The 17,422-nt window shown below is 42.6% G+C and overlaps 1 protein-coding gene across 5 annotated transcripts in view; it reads right to left on the reverse strand.

Annotated features, from left to right (window-relative positions):
* The window catches only part of OSBPL6 (oxysterol binding protein like 6), a 191,131-nt gene that overhangs the window by 21,981 nt on the left and 151,728 nt on the right, over positions 1–17,422 (reverse strand). For 4 of the 5 annotated variants that reach the window (XM_067549166.1, XM_067549164.1, XM_067549163.1 and 1 more), the window contains 2 exons: positions 14,579–14,686; positions 10,444–10,581 (listed from right to left, as the gene is read on the reverse strand). In XM_067549166.1, the coding sequence (XP_067405267.1) occupies positions 10,444–10,581; positions 14,579–14,686 (246 nt within the window). The remainder of the gene's footprint in view (positions 1–10,443; positions 10,582–14,578; positions 14,687–17,422) is intronic. The other variant, XM_067549167.1, reaches the window with a different exon arrangement.

A 17,422-nucleotide genomic window follows, 5' to 3' on the forward strand; every position in this document is an offset into this window, starting at 1 on the left:
TTAGCAGTACACAGCCCTCAAGCTCTGGAATTGGCTTTCCCTGTTCATTCATCAGAGTCCAAATCTGTTGACTTTCAGGTTTTTGCCTGCAATGGATGATTCTGTGGAATCAGCTTTATTTTGGGAATAGTTGATTTAATCTGAAAGTGTGTATATATATACATAAATGTACATATATACATACATGTAATATATTTGCTCTGAGTTTTTTTGCACAGGTATTTGTACACTGAAAAATAAAAATGAACACAAGTATTACTTCTCTCTCTTACTGCAATATGACCTATTGCTAACATTACTCCAACAGATAAAGGAATTCTAAATCAGGTGCTCAATCCAGTTTTTACAGTAATTTGACCTATGTTATTTCCTTCCACTTTAAGTTACCAAAGTTGCTGCTGTGAGGCTGTTGTATTTCCTGCTCACACTTAAATGTCATAGCACAACCCAAAATGACTGTTTTACCGCCACTGTACTGAAGCAGGAAGTCTATCTACGGTAATGACAAAGGGATGCTGCCAGGTTAATATATTTTAATGCCGTACTTCTGTTATAACTAGAGCTGTACGAATGACTATAAAATCGGGACATCTGGTCACCCTAGGTGTAGTTGTACATGGTACTATAATATCTAGTATGACACATTCAAATGCAAGGCTATTCAATGATACAGGGCAAGACTGTGTGCACAAGTATGGTAATTACATATGCAAATAGCTAATTAGACATTTATGAATTCATACAAGGCACAGATATATATATGAATGCATGGTTCAGACATCTCACCTGTAATCACAGTAATTGGGCATGCCAAAAAAAAAGCATGTGTACTTTTATACACACAGTACTAAAAAACCTGGCTCACAATCTCATTTGCAAAGCAGTTTATCATGAGGGCATCATAAAATGCTGTCTGGCACTTAAAGATTATAATCAATCAATTTTCCTAATGTATATTGTAAGCAGGCATCTCAGCGGACTTCATAACAATAATCAAAGTATGGTGCATGGTAAAAATATGTCTCTGCCCTGCATGCACTTGAGGCTAGTGGCTCCTCATAAACTTTCTTTTCTACCTGCTAACTCATGAAATGCCTTGCTGGCTTGGTAGGAAAGTGTTTGTTATCTACAGTAGGATGATGGATCAGTTAGCAGTGATGCAGTACAGCTTTTCCCAGACTGCTTCAGAATGACTGGATTTCCACTTTATATGTAATCAAGCCCTGGGGGGTAATTTTCTGCTTTCAGTTTTCCTGTCCAGTACACTGCGCTATAGAGCCAAGAGCAATTGTAATCTGGGGACTGCAGCATTTAACAGCTGAACAATGGGGAGCTCAGGACATGTGCCATTAGGGAGACATTAGGAAGCTAGTCAGCTTTCAAAGAGGAAATGGAAAAGCAGCATCAAGGTTTGCTCTCTGGACCAGGCCACTTGAAATTGATCCCGTGTCACAGCAAGTAGAATTACATTCCGTCCACACACCACACAATGCATAGTTCCACTCACTCACACTCACTCTCTCTCTCTCTCTCTCACACACACACACACACACACAATTATTCTCATCAGTGGAAGTGCGCGTGCGCGCACACACACACACACACACACTAATTACTGCTGTCAGGTGTTTTTAAAACCAGTTTTTTACACTATATTTTAAGCTTAACCTGCCTGATAAGCTCTCTTTAATTGGAATTTTCTATCCCGTAGAATATAAAATAAATTATATTAAAACACAGCTCAAGGGATGGCAAAGTTATGTAAACAGTAATTCCTGATTTTGAAGCTGCTTTTTCTATTCAGCTCGTATCAGTGTTAGATTATTTTACAAATTGTTTTTAAAAGACATCTGTGTTGGCCTTTCCAAACAAAATTCTCTTTTTCTAAAAAGTTGAAAATTCCAAAATATTACACAACGCGTGAAAACTTCAAAGTTAATGATTGTGAGGCATTGTGATTGTTGGCTCACAATCACATCATTGGATTGTGATTGTGAGCCTGTTGGGTGATAGCATAATGGAATGTGAAAGTATATACTGAAGACCATGTCACCGCACTGCAGATTTCTTGGATCGGCACTTGCGCCAGGAAGGTCGCTGATGAGGCTTGCGCTCTAGTTGAATGAGCTGTTACGATCGCTGGCGGAGGCACTTTTACTTGTTCATAATAGAATTTTATGCAGGCGGTCATCCATGGGGAGATCCTTTGGGAGACGACAGGTAGGCCTTTTCATCCACGACGAAAAGTTGTGTTGATTTATGGAAGCATTTAGTCCTTGTGATGTAGAAGGCCCAAGCATGTCTACCATCTAGGGTCTGCAGCCTCTGCTCCTCACCGGAACTATGTGGCTTGGGGAAGAACACCAGTATCTTGGTTATTATGAAACTGCGACATCACTTTCAATAGGAAGGTTGGGTGGGGCCACAGCTGGACCTTATCTTTATAAAACACTGTGTAAGGTGGTTCCAAGGGGAGGGCTCGGATCTCAGAAACCCTTCATGCTGAGGTGATCACCACCAGGAAGGAAACCTTCCACCAGACTAGTAGTAGGGAACAGGTTGCTAATAGCTCAAGGGGAGGGAGGGTGAACTGTTCTCCTCTCAGGGACCATGGGGGTGCTATTTGTGGCTCCTCCTAGTGGCTACAGTGTGGTCCCAGGGAGCAATGCCGAAGGAAGGCGACCTCTGGTAAAATTCTCCTGAACAGTGCCATACTGGATGGCAGTGTTCAGCTATGCCACAGACTATGCAGTGCCGGGAACTGGTGCTGGGTGTCCAGGGATTGATGCCACGCTGGTGAATGGTGCTGAGGTGACGGTGACCGATGATATGTCCCTGGTGAACCTCTCTTCCTTGTCGGGGACTGGAAACATGATGGGGACTGAAGCCGAGATGGGGACAGCTTCGCCCCAGTGCTGGAGATCGTGGCCGCAGTGTTGTAGACTGGTGCCTGGATGGGGAGCGATGCTGATTGACAACCCAGTGTGGCAGTCCCATGCCTGGCTTGCCTCTGGAGACAGATGCCTGCACTGGCTCTGGCGCCGAAGATAAGATTAGCAGAGTAGGAGGCACTGGGAGGGCCATTAAGTCTCTGGCCGCTGGTGTCGACGACACCATTAGACAAAGGGGCCCTCTTCCACTCCCAGGAGTCGGGAGTGGCTCCTTCAGAGGGCCCATGGCCCTACGCAGGGAGGTCAGTTCCGACTGCTCCTGGACGAGTGATTTGCCTGATGCTGGCCCTTTACTCGTCTCCGTCTTCTTGTCCCTCTTCGGCACAAGGGACCGGCCCCGCTGTTTCGTCTGCCACTTCTTTGGCATTGGTGATGGAGAGCGGTGCCACGAAGAGCACAGTGCCGGCGGGGTGCTCCGCACCAATGCTGAGGTGCTCTGCACCGAGTCCAAGCGAGCGGGTTCTGAGGCTGGTTTAAATGCCACTTCCATTAACAGAGCTTTCAAACAAATGTCCCTGTCTTTCTGTGTCTGCGGCCTGAAGCCCTTACAGATTTTACACCTGTCCTTCACATGTGTCTCACCCAGACACTTTAAACACTTATTGTGAGGGTTGTTGAGAGGAAAAGGCTTGTGGCATGCAGTACACGGTTAGAAGCCTAGGGACCGGGGCACGCTCTTTAGCCAGGTAAACGTCTCCAAGGGGACAACTACAACTAACTTCTTATTTTAAAACTATTTATAACTAACTAGAATTAACGGAAAAACAACTAGGTACTTGCGGACGCAAGAAAAGAGTCAGTCCAACAACTGTCACAGGCAGAAAGAAGGAACTGAGGGAGCTTACGGCCAGCGGCACCTCATATACTGCATCATGAGCGCGGCACTCCAGGCGGCACCGGAGCTGGCCCTACAGATACCACTAAGAAGAAAAAAGTCTCCGAAAGCCATACACATGGGTGCACACACACCTAACATGGAATTGATATGAGCAAGCACTTGAAGAACAGCAATACTTTGTACACCTGGTAGATCTACAAATTGAATTAAAGATTCCACTCTCCAGATAGAGAACCTTGGCCACACTGTCCTTGTAGCACCCTGTGCCAGATAATCGTGAGTTTTCTGGGTCAAATTGGCACACGCTACAGTGTATAAGTCAGTAGTGCTGAAAAGATGGAAGGAAAACATGGCAATTGTACAAGGTCACTTCATTACTGTGTTCTAAGTAGATTAAAAATAAATTAAAATAATTTTGTCAAGGTACTTTTAATATTGTCCACATGGCACTCCTAAGTGTCAGATATGGGATAAATGGTTTAAAAAATCCTACCAAGCAATATTTTTAAAGCTTAAATACACACAGAGAAAATATAGTTACATTCTTCTGTGGCATACAGCAAGCTAAAGAAAACAAAATTATGCTCTTGGATATGAAGCATTCTTTTTGGACTCATATTCCTCAAGGGTCATTTAAAAAGAAATTCATTTTTCATCATCCAAGATACCTTACAATGCTTCGCTTAACTCCAAAATTCCTAACAGTAATTCAGATTTGTCAAGAACATAGCAGAAAAATTAAATTAGCATCTGTTCTGCATTCCTTTGTAATCCCCTACATTAAAAAGCTCAACAGGGAAAGAGGGAAGGAAGGAATTAATTAGCTTCTCAAGTTTATCTGGGCACATATGCTACACTGTAACTTACTCACCAAGCTCTGCATGAAGACTGAAATTTTACCTCCTTTATTTTAAAAGACTGTTGTGCTAGAGAGATTAATACTAGATAATTATTAAATCCTGCCCTCATTGACTTATGGTCTTGGGGAACAGAAAGTGCCAGCAGGCCATCCTGCTAGTTCAAGGCAAAGCATATGTGCTATTCAACAGCAGGCCTATGCATGCTGCGTGGGTGGCAGTACATATACCAGCACAGAGGCCAGGTCCTACCCGTAGTGTGCTCCTGAACGGCTGTAACAGAGATCCTGTCCACTTGCTTCAGGAGGAAATGGGAAGAAATAGGCTCCATACCTCCTCTTCCCAATAAACACAGATGGCTTTTAGCCCGGGGTAGAACTTGACTTTTGTGAGTAATAGCAGAGCATATCCAAATGCAGCATCTGCCTTTTAGTTAGATAACAGAAGAGCAATATAGTTGGGGCAGCTGCAGAACGCCACATCACAAGAGAGGAATTTAACCCTTAGCATGAGTGTAATGTTCTAAGACAAAGGATGGGAGTCTGCAAAACTCATCTTTTCTCTCTCTCCCACTCCCTGTCCCCTATCACCTTCCTAAAGTCTCCCTCCCTGCCTGCTAACAAAGGCTATCTTAGCACAAGTGCTGAAAGTGCCCACTGCACAGGCAGAGACTCACCTCTCATATCAGCCTGATCATTGGGATGGAGCTGCTTTGGGCTCTGTGCCAGGAACTCCCCCCACTCTACAGTTGCTCACACTACTCAGAGCCATCTACCCCCGACGTCTTACGTGTATGAGGTAGGAGACAGGGCTGGTCACCAGGAAAAAGCGAGGCAGGGCAGAAGAACAGGAAGGAAGAGGTTCTTTCCAAGGGAAGTGGTGGGAAGGAGTTTTGGGACTGGCTCTTCCCACCATTCCTGGATAGGTCTCACGTCCCATCAGCCACAGATCCAACCTCTTTCCTGGCACAATGCCCCTTAATGGGTACTGCCAAACCCAAATAAACTGGCCAGTCTGAGCTTGTAAAGTATTTCACACTGCCCTATGGCAGGCCATATGCAGAATGGTATTTATTGTAGAACAGGAAAAAAAACTTTTTGAGCATCCTCCAGGTCACTTTCTGTTCCTCAAAATTTGTGTGTGTGTGTGTGTGTGTGTGTGTGTGTGTGTGTGTGTGTGTGTGTGTGTGTGTGTGTGTGTGTGTGTGTGTGTGTGTGTGTGTGTGTGTGTGTAAAAATGAATGAGAGAAGGAGAAAAAATTGGTATTTTATTGATATTTTCCCCTTGAATAAATGTATCAGTTTTGTCAGGTATTCCCTGGTTTCTTGCCTCTCTATGTACAGATTGATCAGCAGGTATTAACTAAAAGAACACCTCCCTGGGTGAGCAATCCGTAAGACTCTGTTTTCCTGCCTATCATCACAATGGATGCAGTACCACAACAAGGTGATTTATTATTGTGTGATAGCAGCACAGGCAAGGTGCTCAGGGAAGCAGGAAGCTGAACATTCATTTGGACTCCTTGGAGAGGTTTATTCTAATTATAAAATTAAAAGGTTTTCATTTTAAAACAAGAACAGTAATAATAATAATAACTAGCTTTATTTATAGCGCTTTATATCCAAAGATCTCAAAGCACTTAAAACAATTACATTAGCTGGGGGGTGGTTTCTGAAGGACCCTCCTGCGAGCAACTTAGGTAAGGCAATTATAGGCCTGGTCTACACTACAAACTTAAGTCGACAGAAGCCACCTTACGTCGACCTAATACTGTGTACATCTACACTACCAGATCCCCTCCGCCAACCTAACTCACCTGAAATATGAACTTCATTACTCCATCTCCGTGAAAGACGTAGCACTTAAATCGATGTTGATGGGTTGACAGAGAGGCAGTGTAGACACAGCATTGTGAAAGTCAACTGAGCCTCCAGGTGGTGTCCCCAATGCTCCGCTGTGATTGCTCTGGAGATCGTCTTCAACTCTGTTGCACAGCAACCAGGTACACAGGAAACAGCCCCTCCCCTGTTAAACTCCTGGGAAATTTTGAATTCCCATATCCTATTTGATCAGCGGGGAAAGCTCACCAGCATAGCTGGTCATGGCAACTCAACATCCCAAACATGCTCCAGTTTGGAGTACACAGGAGGTGGTGGATCTTTATGTTTGCAATAAAAGTCAATGTTTCACAAATGAAATACTCTTTATTTATTCCAATCATGGGGATTGGTGGGCAGGGAGGGGAGGGGAGGGGAGGGGAAGGGGGAAGGGAAGGTACAGGGAAATTGATGCAATGGAGAGGAAGGTATGGGAAGGCAGAATGCAGATATGCGGCACACATTATTCTGTCTCATTACTGAAACAGGTTTTCAGAGCCTCCCAGAGATGCAGAGCTCTTCTTATTGCCTTGGTATCTGGCTGCTCAGAATTAGCTGTCAACTTATCCACCTCCATGCCCCACCCCTGGGGAAATTTCTCTCCCTTTGCCTCACAGATATTATGAAGCATACAACATGCAGCGATAAAAATAGTGATATTGCTTTCACTGATGTCTAACCTGATAAGCAAACTACACCAGTGACCCTTTAAATGTCCAAAGGCACATTCCACCACCATTCTGCGCTTGGCTCAGCCTATTGTTGAACCGCTCCATACTGATGTCCAGATGACCAGTGTATGGTTGGGAGCAAGGGGTAGGCTGGGTCTCCCATAATCACTATTGACATTTCAACATCATCAGTGGTTATTTTGCAATCTGGAAAGAAAGTCCCTGACTGCAACTTTCTGAACAGACCTGTGTTCTTAAAGATGTGTGATTCATGAACCTTTCCTGACCATCCCATGATGATGTTGGTGAACTGCCCTCTGTGATCCAACAGTGCTTGCAACACCATTGAAAAGTATCCCTTTCGGTTGATGTACTCTTTGGCAAGGTGGTCTGGTGCCAAGGTAGGGATATGGATGCCATCTATCACCTCACTACGGTTAGGGAACCTCATCGCCACAAAACTATCCCCTATGTCCTCCACATTGCCCAGAGTCACTACCCTTCTTAGCAGACGTCAATTAATGGCCCTGCACACTTCGATCACAACATCTCCCACAGTGGATTTACCAATTCTGAATTGATTCCCACTGATAGTACTCTGGTGTTGCAAGCTTCCACAGAGCAATCGCCACTCGCTTGCTTCTCCACTGTCACAGCAGATCTCATTTTAGTGTTGCTGCGCTTCAGAGCCGGAATAAGCTCTGCACAGAGTTCCTGGAAAATGGCCTTTTGCTTTCAAAAGTTCTGCAGCCATGCTCGTCATCCCATAGCTGCATAACGATGCAATCCACCTGTCAGTGATTGTTTCCCAAGACAAGAAATGGCATACCATTGTGTTCAACTGCTGCATGACTGCCAACTGCAACCAGGAATTGTTCTGTTTTATGCTTTGAAGCAGAGCTGCTTGAATGACATTGCAATATTCCATGCAGTTGCTTCTGTCTTGGCTGTGGAAATACCACAGGATAAGTTGCGAGGTGTTTGTAATGCTCACAAAAAGAGAGCATAGCTGAGCAGGACCCAGGCTTCTTGGGCGATAGCATATGCACAGCTAAGCCAGGCTTTCGAAAAAAGGTGAAAAAAAGGATGGGTTGTTTGCTGTTGATATCAGGGCAGGGAGGAAGGGAGGAAACTGCATCATGGGAGGCCAAAGCCATGTTCCCATTCCCACCTGCGACAATGTTTTGGTCCCATGGGTCTTTGCAAGCCCTTCCCAAAAGCCTCTGCAGCTAGTTGCACTGTGGGATATCTACCCATGGCACACTGCTCTGTGCATTAATGCAAGTGCTGCTAGTGAGGACACACTCCACCAACAGAATTAATGTGGTGTGGACACGCCCAACCGACTTAATTACTGTGGCGGCTGGATGTCGACTTAAATTAAGTCGACTTAACTTTGTAGTGTAGACATGCCCATAGATTCCAGTCTTTGGGGACTGGAAACACTTACTTCAACCAGGGCCTTGAGATTAGGGAAAGCAAGGAAGAAAAGTGTGGTTTTTCATAGCTCCAAAAGGGGCTAAAATATGTATTTTATTTACTTTAAGGGCAAGTCCAATATTACAGTTAAAGAAAAGTCTGGTTTTTGAACTATGGCCAGGTTTTACAAAGAGCTAAGCACCCATCAGCTTGCTTGAGATAAAAACAAAAACACGAGGGGCCTTTGCATGCTTACACTGCTTAGAGATTTGTTCCCTTTGCTCAAACTGGCAGCAACTGGCACTGGATTTCACCTGGTGGAGCTGTGGAATCTCCAGTGAAGCCTATGAAAGTACTTCAGCTGGCACTTAAATTGCCTTAAACAGAGAAACTAGCTAGTCTCTTCTTCTTTTTTTTTTTTTTTTTTTAAAGATGCTTTTACTCTGAGCTACTTCCAGCCTTAGATGTGGCAGTGGGTAGTAGAATACAAAAGAGTTTTAAAAGTGTCCTGTGTCTCTCTCTTCAGAGGTGTTTTAGTCCGTGTCATGTTAACATTAAAGGCTCCTCACACCAGATGCTCTGAGGTTGAAGCAGAATCTGCAGCTGCTGGTTCCAATAAACAATTTTAAGGTCTTATTTGTCTATGGATCCCATGGGCAATGATGTTTCTTATGTGTTTTAAATTAATTAAAATTATTGGGGGGTTTTATTTTAATGTCAAGATACCGGATATGGAAACATCTGGCTGGGGAATTCACTCTCTGAGCTAGTCTGTAATCTCGAGAAATCTGCTGAATCAGCACTCTGCAAAGACACTTCTCCTCTCCCAGGGAGTTTGGGTGTTCAGGGCAAAAAACCGTACACTTGCTCCCAATCCTTTCACATCAGTCAGTGGCCATGTAACAACAGGATGTTGCTCCCTCCCCCTGAACTGTGAAATCACTTTTTCTTGTGTCGTGTAGAGTTTGGAAAGTGAAGCCTGACAAAGTGTACAAGTGCAACAAAGCTTAACAGCAGGCAAGGTAACAACAGGGGGCTGGAGAGAAGATGATTGTTGTAGCTCTTAATGAATGCGGCTGCAAACCTTATCACTAAAGGCTCAGGATTCAACAAGTACGATATTTGGAAAGATGAAGTGATTCCATTTAGAAATTCTACAAAAGCACTTTTAAGAAGATGTAGTTAAAAGCAAATGATTATTCACAAAAACCACAGTAGGGGATTTAGAGAAACTGTACAGCACAAACAGAGGAAATACATAAAGGGAAGTTCCACATGCCACTTACAAAGCATGGGTGAATTCTATAGTGCAAATCCTCAGCACACCATTCCAAAACGCTATGTAAACGTCTGGAACACCACAGGGGAGTTAGGGATGACAGCATTATTCTGTGGCCTGAACTGTTCCTGACTGCTTTAGTTTGCAGTTTGAATGAGCCCTTTGCACAGTTTTCCAGGTACTGCCTACACCTCTGGTCACAGAGATTGACTTTGTGCACAGTAATTTGTTTTTAAATTCAGATGGTTTTATCCAGATTAGTGGCCACCCACAGCCACACATAATGGAACCCTTCCACCTTATCCTTCTATGGAGATTTACATTGTCTAGCAAGGATATATACCAAATATATTGTATTTCTACACAATAATTCTAACTGCTGTTGCTCTCCATGGAACACTAAGAGTCTCAGGTTTATTTGTAAATGCTACAGACAGAAAATTTCGTAATTAGGGTCAAAGGTTCATTCAGTAATTGTTGTCTTCTGCTATCTGATTCCATATTTACTACATTTACTGACAAACAGCACAAGACACACTGCCACGGCCTACCTCATTTTCTGACGAGCTTGCTGACAAAAGCACTTCCTGCGCATCAAAGAATTCGGAGACAGATTCGGACATAGAGAGCCTACTGTCATTAGAAACTTGCTGGGACAATGGAAGATTGACATGAATTTGTTCACCTGTCTGTAAACAAAATAAACATAAGGATGTAAAATATTATTTCTAATACAGCAAAATGGTGCATACAAGGTAAAAGATGCTGTGCAGGAAAAGTTATCCACATGAAACACCTGTTTAAGGTACATATATGGGCCAACATTTCCATAGAAACTCGTATACAATTAAAAAATGAGACTTGAAATATTAGAGAAAAATGCACTCCTCTGAATAATTACACATTTATAAAAATAAGATGTATTCCTTCATTGGATCCCTATTCAGAAGCAGTTATAAGTAAGCTTCAGTAGTGTGTATAATCACGGATCAGGATTCTGTACCCATAGGAACAGCTTTGCAGACTTCTGTTGTATAGTGCAAAAGCATTGCAATCATGAACTCCAGAGATGTTTGGGATGGAGATGTCTTTCATAATACGTTTTATCAACCAGCATGGGAACTAGCCTTGATACAACCAAAACAAACAAAAACAAAAAACAAAAAATGGCTTTCCAGGCTGGGGAATTATTTGTAATTATTATTTTCAAAGTTAATGCACCTCTTAATTTCAGTAGTGACATCATAACCTCTTGAAATATGGCTATGGTCAGAAAAGTGACTACTGCAAATTCTTACTCCATACAGCTATTCCCTGTGTGTACTCAGAGTCATATTTGGATTACTTTGGATAACAATAAATGTTCACTGATATTAGCACCAAAAAGCCAATACTGCTAAGGAGAATGAGCTGGTGTGGCTTGAATCAACAGAGTTGTATGCTATGGGATAGACTACTCTTTCCATGGGACAATTCAAAGAGTTTCCCCTATATCCCTGTGATGTTTTCCCTATATCATTCCACTGAGGTGGGGGGAGGAGTTGGGGCTGCTCCACTGTGGAATGAACAGGACATTCTGTCCCACACTCCCCAGATACTTAGTGAGATACATGAAAGCAGTGGAGGCTCTGCAGAAGACCAGAGCCAGCATACAGAGGCTCTGTGACTCCACACAAGCCCTTCCCGCCCTTCCTGTCACTCTTCTGACCCTCTAGCATTGGGGCTCCATTAGCATCATATGGCCAAGGCTTTCTCCACAACCAGCTGCCCCCAAAACGCTCCCTGAAAGGAGGTTTCCACAGTTATCATCCCTTCCCCTTGTGATGGCCCTCAGACCTACAGAGCAGCCTCTATGGCATCTGGGAAAAGGAGGTACATGAGCAGATCTGGGGGCCACAATCTGTCTCAGTTATAATTGATGATGATGCTTGAACAAGAAAAGGGCCAGTGTGGCACTCAGATCCCAGCAGGAGCTTACATGGCCAGCAGTTAGAAAATATAGCTTTACTTTTGAACTGCACACATTTGACGCAGTATGGAAGTTGCTGAGACACAATACACATGGAACCCAACTAAATCATTCCTGTTTGGAGTACAACTGCACTCCTTACTAACCTCTGCACAGAGGCGCTGCAAACTCTTTTGTTGACATTTTAGCCCAGACAAGGTACAAATACAATAACACTATTTTATAAAGTTGTCTTAAGTTGTACATTAGTTAATTATAAATACAAAATAATAGGTTAAACACTATTCTTTTTTTCCACTTATGTTTACGGGAATGGATGTTCAAGTGATGGGGCTATTGTGAGCTTGTTGATGCATTATGGTGTTTGATCATCATCAGAGGGGACTAGTTTGTTGTTGTTATTTATATGAGCAGGCCATTAAAGTTTTAAAATTTTGTATGAACTGTTTTTTTAAATTAGTGTAATGCACCAGAGCTGAGGAAATGTGCTGAAGAAATCAAATTAAACAAAGTAATAAATGTTTGTAAATATGACAAAATGTGAATACTTCAGCCTAAACTTGATTAAAAAAATACTGTGGAGTGCGTTTTTAGAAGCATAACCTTCCTTCAGCAGCAACAAATATCACCTGCACAATGAATTGCTGGAACAAATCTGATGAGCTGGATGGGCAGCTGCTCAGATTTCTGCATGTAATTCATTTCTGGGGTACAAAAATGTGGGTGCAAACAGGAAGGCCACATATCAGCCTAATTGAAAAATATACCCACATTGTACATACGATTACATTACTGAATGATCAAGAGAAGGAGTCAAATTCAGACCTGGTGAAAGCAGGTCCAGCTCTATGAACTCCAACATTCAGACCCATGTATACCAAAAAAAATATATATATATATTTGAAAAGTAATAACTAAATAATGTTAAAGTTAAACAACAAAATAAAATCAATAAATAAAAAAAGTCTGTGTTAAGGCTCTAACTCCATACTATCATGCCTTTCCATTGTTGGACATGTTATCCTCCATCTACAGATTCCATGACACTGCACTCCAGTAAAATTGTATTTTGGACTTTCCAAAATAAAACACACACACACACAAATAACTTAACATAGATTTACACTATTCTTTTTTGTTAGGAAAATAATTCAGAGACAAATGTTACCTTAGTTGAAATGGCTTGACACATCTAAAAAACACATTTCTGAATGGAAATGCCGATGGAAAACATGTTGGTGAAATACCAACACAGACAACAGTGACAGACACACAACATTAATTTGTAATATATTATATCTGCCCAAATTCAGAACTACTCTTTTTGTGAAGTAAACTGAACGGCCATTTACATAAATACTCTATTGGAGGTACTTTTTGTTGATTGAGGATAGAGAAGAAGTAAGGAGCAGATCCGGCAACCACTTACTGCCTACATAGCTCTTACTCTGTTCAGTGATCCCCTTGACTTCACTGTGATAAATGCGAAGTAATACACATTGGAAAACATAATCTAAGCTGTACATACAAAATGATGGGGTCTAAATCAGCCGTTACCACTCAAGAAAGACATCTTGAAGTCGTTGTGGATAGTTCTCTGCAAATATCCATTCAACATGCAGTGGCGGTCGAAACAGCTAACTATTTTAGGAATCATTAGGAAAGTGATATGTAATAAGCCAGAAAATATCATAATGCCACAGTATAAATCCATGGTATGCCCACACTTTGAATACTGTGTGCAGTTCCAGTCACCACATTTCAAAAAAGATTTATTAGAATTGGAAAAGGTACAGAGAAGGGCAACAAAAATGATCAGGGGCATTAGGGCTATAAAATCATGAATGACGTGGAAAAAGCGAATAAGGAAGTGTTATTTACTCCTTCACATAACACAAGAACCAGGGGTCACCCAATAAAATTAATAGGCAGCAGGTTTAAAATAAAAAAAAAAGGAAGTACTTCTTTGCACAACGCACCATCCACCTGTGGAACATATTCCCAGGGGAGGTTATGAAGGCCAAAACTATAAGGGGGTTCAAAAAAGAACTAGCTAAGTTCATAGAGGATACGTCCATCAATGGCTATTAACCAAGATGGTCAGGGATGCAACCCCATGCTCTGAGTGTCACTAGCCTCTGATTGCAAGAAGCTGTGAGTGGACAACAGGGAATGAATCCCTTGATGACTGCCTGTTCTGTTCATTCCCTCCGAAGCACCTGGCATTGGCCACTGTTGGAGGAGAGGAGATCGGGCTAGATGGACCAGCGGTTTGACCCAGTATGGTCATTCTTAGGTTCTTATAACCACCTACAGTAATAAGCACTATGTCCCATAAGCATTTGCAGAACTGGGCCCTGATATACTGCAAGCAACCAAGATACAGTCATTCTCAGATACTCGTCTGGTTACATAAAAATACAACAGAATCTCACTAATTCCCACACAATAATTTATACTCAAAGTCAGTGGGGTCTCTCCATTTCTCAGAAGAGATTTAATAGCAGAGTTCTCCATTGAGAACTTCCATTGCTAAAACTTCACTACTTTCATGAAAGATACTACATAATATTCTCCTTGCTTTTTATATATAAATGTGCTTGTTCACTTACATGCCAATTTGCAAAATTCAGTAATTTGCAAAGGGTCTCTCAGTTAATAGTGAGAATTAGCTAGGTTCGATTGTACACTAATTCCATTAAAGGCCAAAGTCTTACCTCATCAGGACTAGGGATAATATTTACACTGACAACCTGATCACAAATAACAGACTCAGAATGTATTCTGTTCAAGCGACTCCTTAGTTCAGCATTCTGGTTGAGAGCCTTGAAATAAAAATTGCACATTTAAATTCAAATTAAAAAGCAAGCATAAAACAGAGCAAAAATACAGCAGATGAACTACACACTTCTCAGAAGTGTCCTAATAAATTACAAAAACTCCTCAGCTGTATTTTTAGGCCCTTTCTGGCCATCAGTTATTTGATTGATATCTTTATTTTTTTCCCCTTTCATTTCAGCAATTTTCACACATTAAGGTAAGTAATGTTCTTCCATAACAAAGCATTGGTATTCTGCCCATCTTACAGTGGTGTACGGGGGGGGGGAAGGGCAGGAGGGCACCAGCCTTGAGAGGACACCGACCAGGCCCATGTGGGTAGGGGGGCCGTTGCACTGCTTGGGGACGGGACTGGCGCCAGAGTGGCTCCTGACCAGCCGCTGAGAGTGTATACGGGGAGGGGCAGAACGGCCGGGCCACCCTGGGCGCTGGGGGCTGCTGCGCTCTGCCTCTGAATGGCTGAGTGCCACTGGAAGCTCTGGGCGGCTGGCCCCGTAGCAGCACAGGCACCCCCCGGAAAGGGGGGGAGGACCGCAAATGCCAGCATTGGCCCCTGGGCGCTGGAGACCAACGGTATGCCACTGCCATCTTGGTTCTTTGTGTAGCTCAAACTGTTTGGGAAATATACCAGTGGGTTATGCACATTCTGAAAATGGGGTGTGAAAAGAGCAAGGAAGAATGAAACTGCATCAGATTACTAAGGTGAAATTCCACACATGCCAAAAGAGGCACCACTTGTGTTACAGCTGTTATGCAGGTACTCAACCTGGGCTGCCACCATGAAGAGCAAATGAAAGGAAATAGCTAACTCTACTGCAAAAACAGAACAGTTAGCTCATGACATGATTTTCAAATACTCACATGAAGGGAAACATACAGTGCATACACAGAACATTAGGATCAACTTATACACAGCCCAAGGTGAACAAGACCTTCACAGATAAATACACAATCAAGATTCTTGCTCCAAAAGGTTTAAACTCTAAATAGACAAAAAGTGGACGGAGGGGATACAATGGAAAGTAAGTTAACAAGCAATAAAGTTAGTTCATATTCTTTCTATTTTAATTTCCTATTGTCAATTTTGTTAACACATCCTGAGGAGAGGATTAGGTTTTATATGTCTCTTGGTGGCTGTGTGTGCTTTAAGGAGGGAGTTGCAGGGAGTCAGGAAAGGTATTTCAGGAGATGACACACAGAAAGGGCATATAGACAAGACCAAGAAGAATATATCTCCACCGCAATTAGATACCTGTGGCTGGCCCACACCAGCTGACTGGGCTTGTGGGGCTCCGGATAAAGGGCTGTTTAGTTGCGGTCAAGCTGTGCCCTCCCTCACCATCCACATCTTGCAGCATCCTAGAGCTAGGTCATCAGCCAAGCCCAAATGTCTACACCGCAATTAAATGACCCCTTAGGTCTATAGTGCAACTAGACACCTATGGCGGGCCATGTCAGCTGACTTGAACTAAGGGGCTCAGGCTAAGGGGCTTTTTAATTGCAATGTAGATGTTCAGGCTTGGGCTCTGGGACCCTCCCACCTCGCAGGGTCCTACAGCCTGGGCTCCAACCCGAGCCTGAGTAGAAATGTCTACACCAATAGTTCTCAACCTGTGGTCTGCAGACTGCTGGGGTTCTGTGGACTATGACTCAGGGGTCTGCGAAAGACTTGGACTGAAAACTGACTGAACAGAATTCAACTATATATACACACAGACAATAGATTTCCAAAGGGTCCGCACCTCCATGTGAAATTTCCAAAGGAGTCTGCAAATGAAAATAGGTTGAGAAACACCAGTCTGTACCGTAATTAAACAGCCGCTTACAGCCTGAGCCCAAATCAGTTGGCAAGGGCCAGCCATGGGTTTTTAATTGTCATGTAGCTATACCAAAGGGGGCGATTAGCTGTGACACATTAGTGCGACAAAGGGGCAATATTATTCTTTTTGTTATCTGATCTCAGCTCATCTAATGTAGGAATCCGCACTGCTCTCTAGCATCCAAATACTTCCCCTCTTGAAATCAATGGAGTTTTCCAATAATAAGCACAGAGACAGAAGGGTCTGTAGAATTTGGGTAGTGCAGTAACAGAATTCTTTTAGTCCTGTTTTTAAAGTAATTAGTTGCATCAGATGTGTGGCTGTTCTTGTTTTGTTTTCTGTTTGAGGCATTCTGTTAAGCTGCTGTTAAATCAAGATAAAGGAAAATATTACAAATATCAGCAAGAGTCCTGTGGCACCTTAAAGACTAACAAATATATTTGGGCATAAGATTTCCTGGGAGTTGCCCACAAAAGCTTATGCCCAAATAAATTTGTTAGTCTTTAAGGTGCCACAGGACTTTCATTGTTTTGCTAAAAACAGACTAACACGGCTACCCCTCTGGAACTCATATTACAACTATGTATATTTAAAAGGAGGAAATGAATGGGAGCCTGAAAAGTTTCTACAAATTCCTGTAACTATACTTTTCATTGACTGTGAGAACTCTTGGTATGAAGTGCTAATGGAGCAGTTAACTCCTGATGATTAATGTATATCACAATTCTAGGGAACTATGTCATATATACAACTACTTTTAACAAACTGTTCCATTAAACATGTCATGATTTGACCATGGAGAGCTGTTTATTCATGGAGAGCTGTTTTATAGTTAGGCCTCTGTGAAATCTTTCAGGCAAATATTTTATTCACCAAATATTCACCAAAATATAACCAAAACTA

This window comes from Emydura macquarii, unplaced genomic scaffold, assembly GCF_026122565.2.
Source record: "Emydura macquarii macquarii isolate MOO-44397 ecotype Brisbane River unplaced genomic scaffold, CSIRO-AGI_Emac_v2 contig_1253, whole genome shotgun sequence".
Taxonomy (NCBI): Eukaryota; Metazoa; Chordata; order Testudines; family Chelidae; genus Emydura; species Emydura macquarii.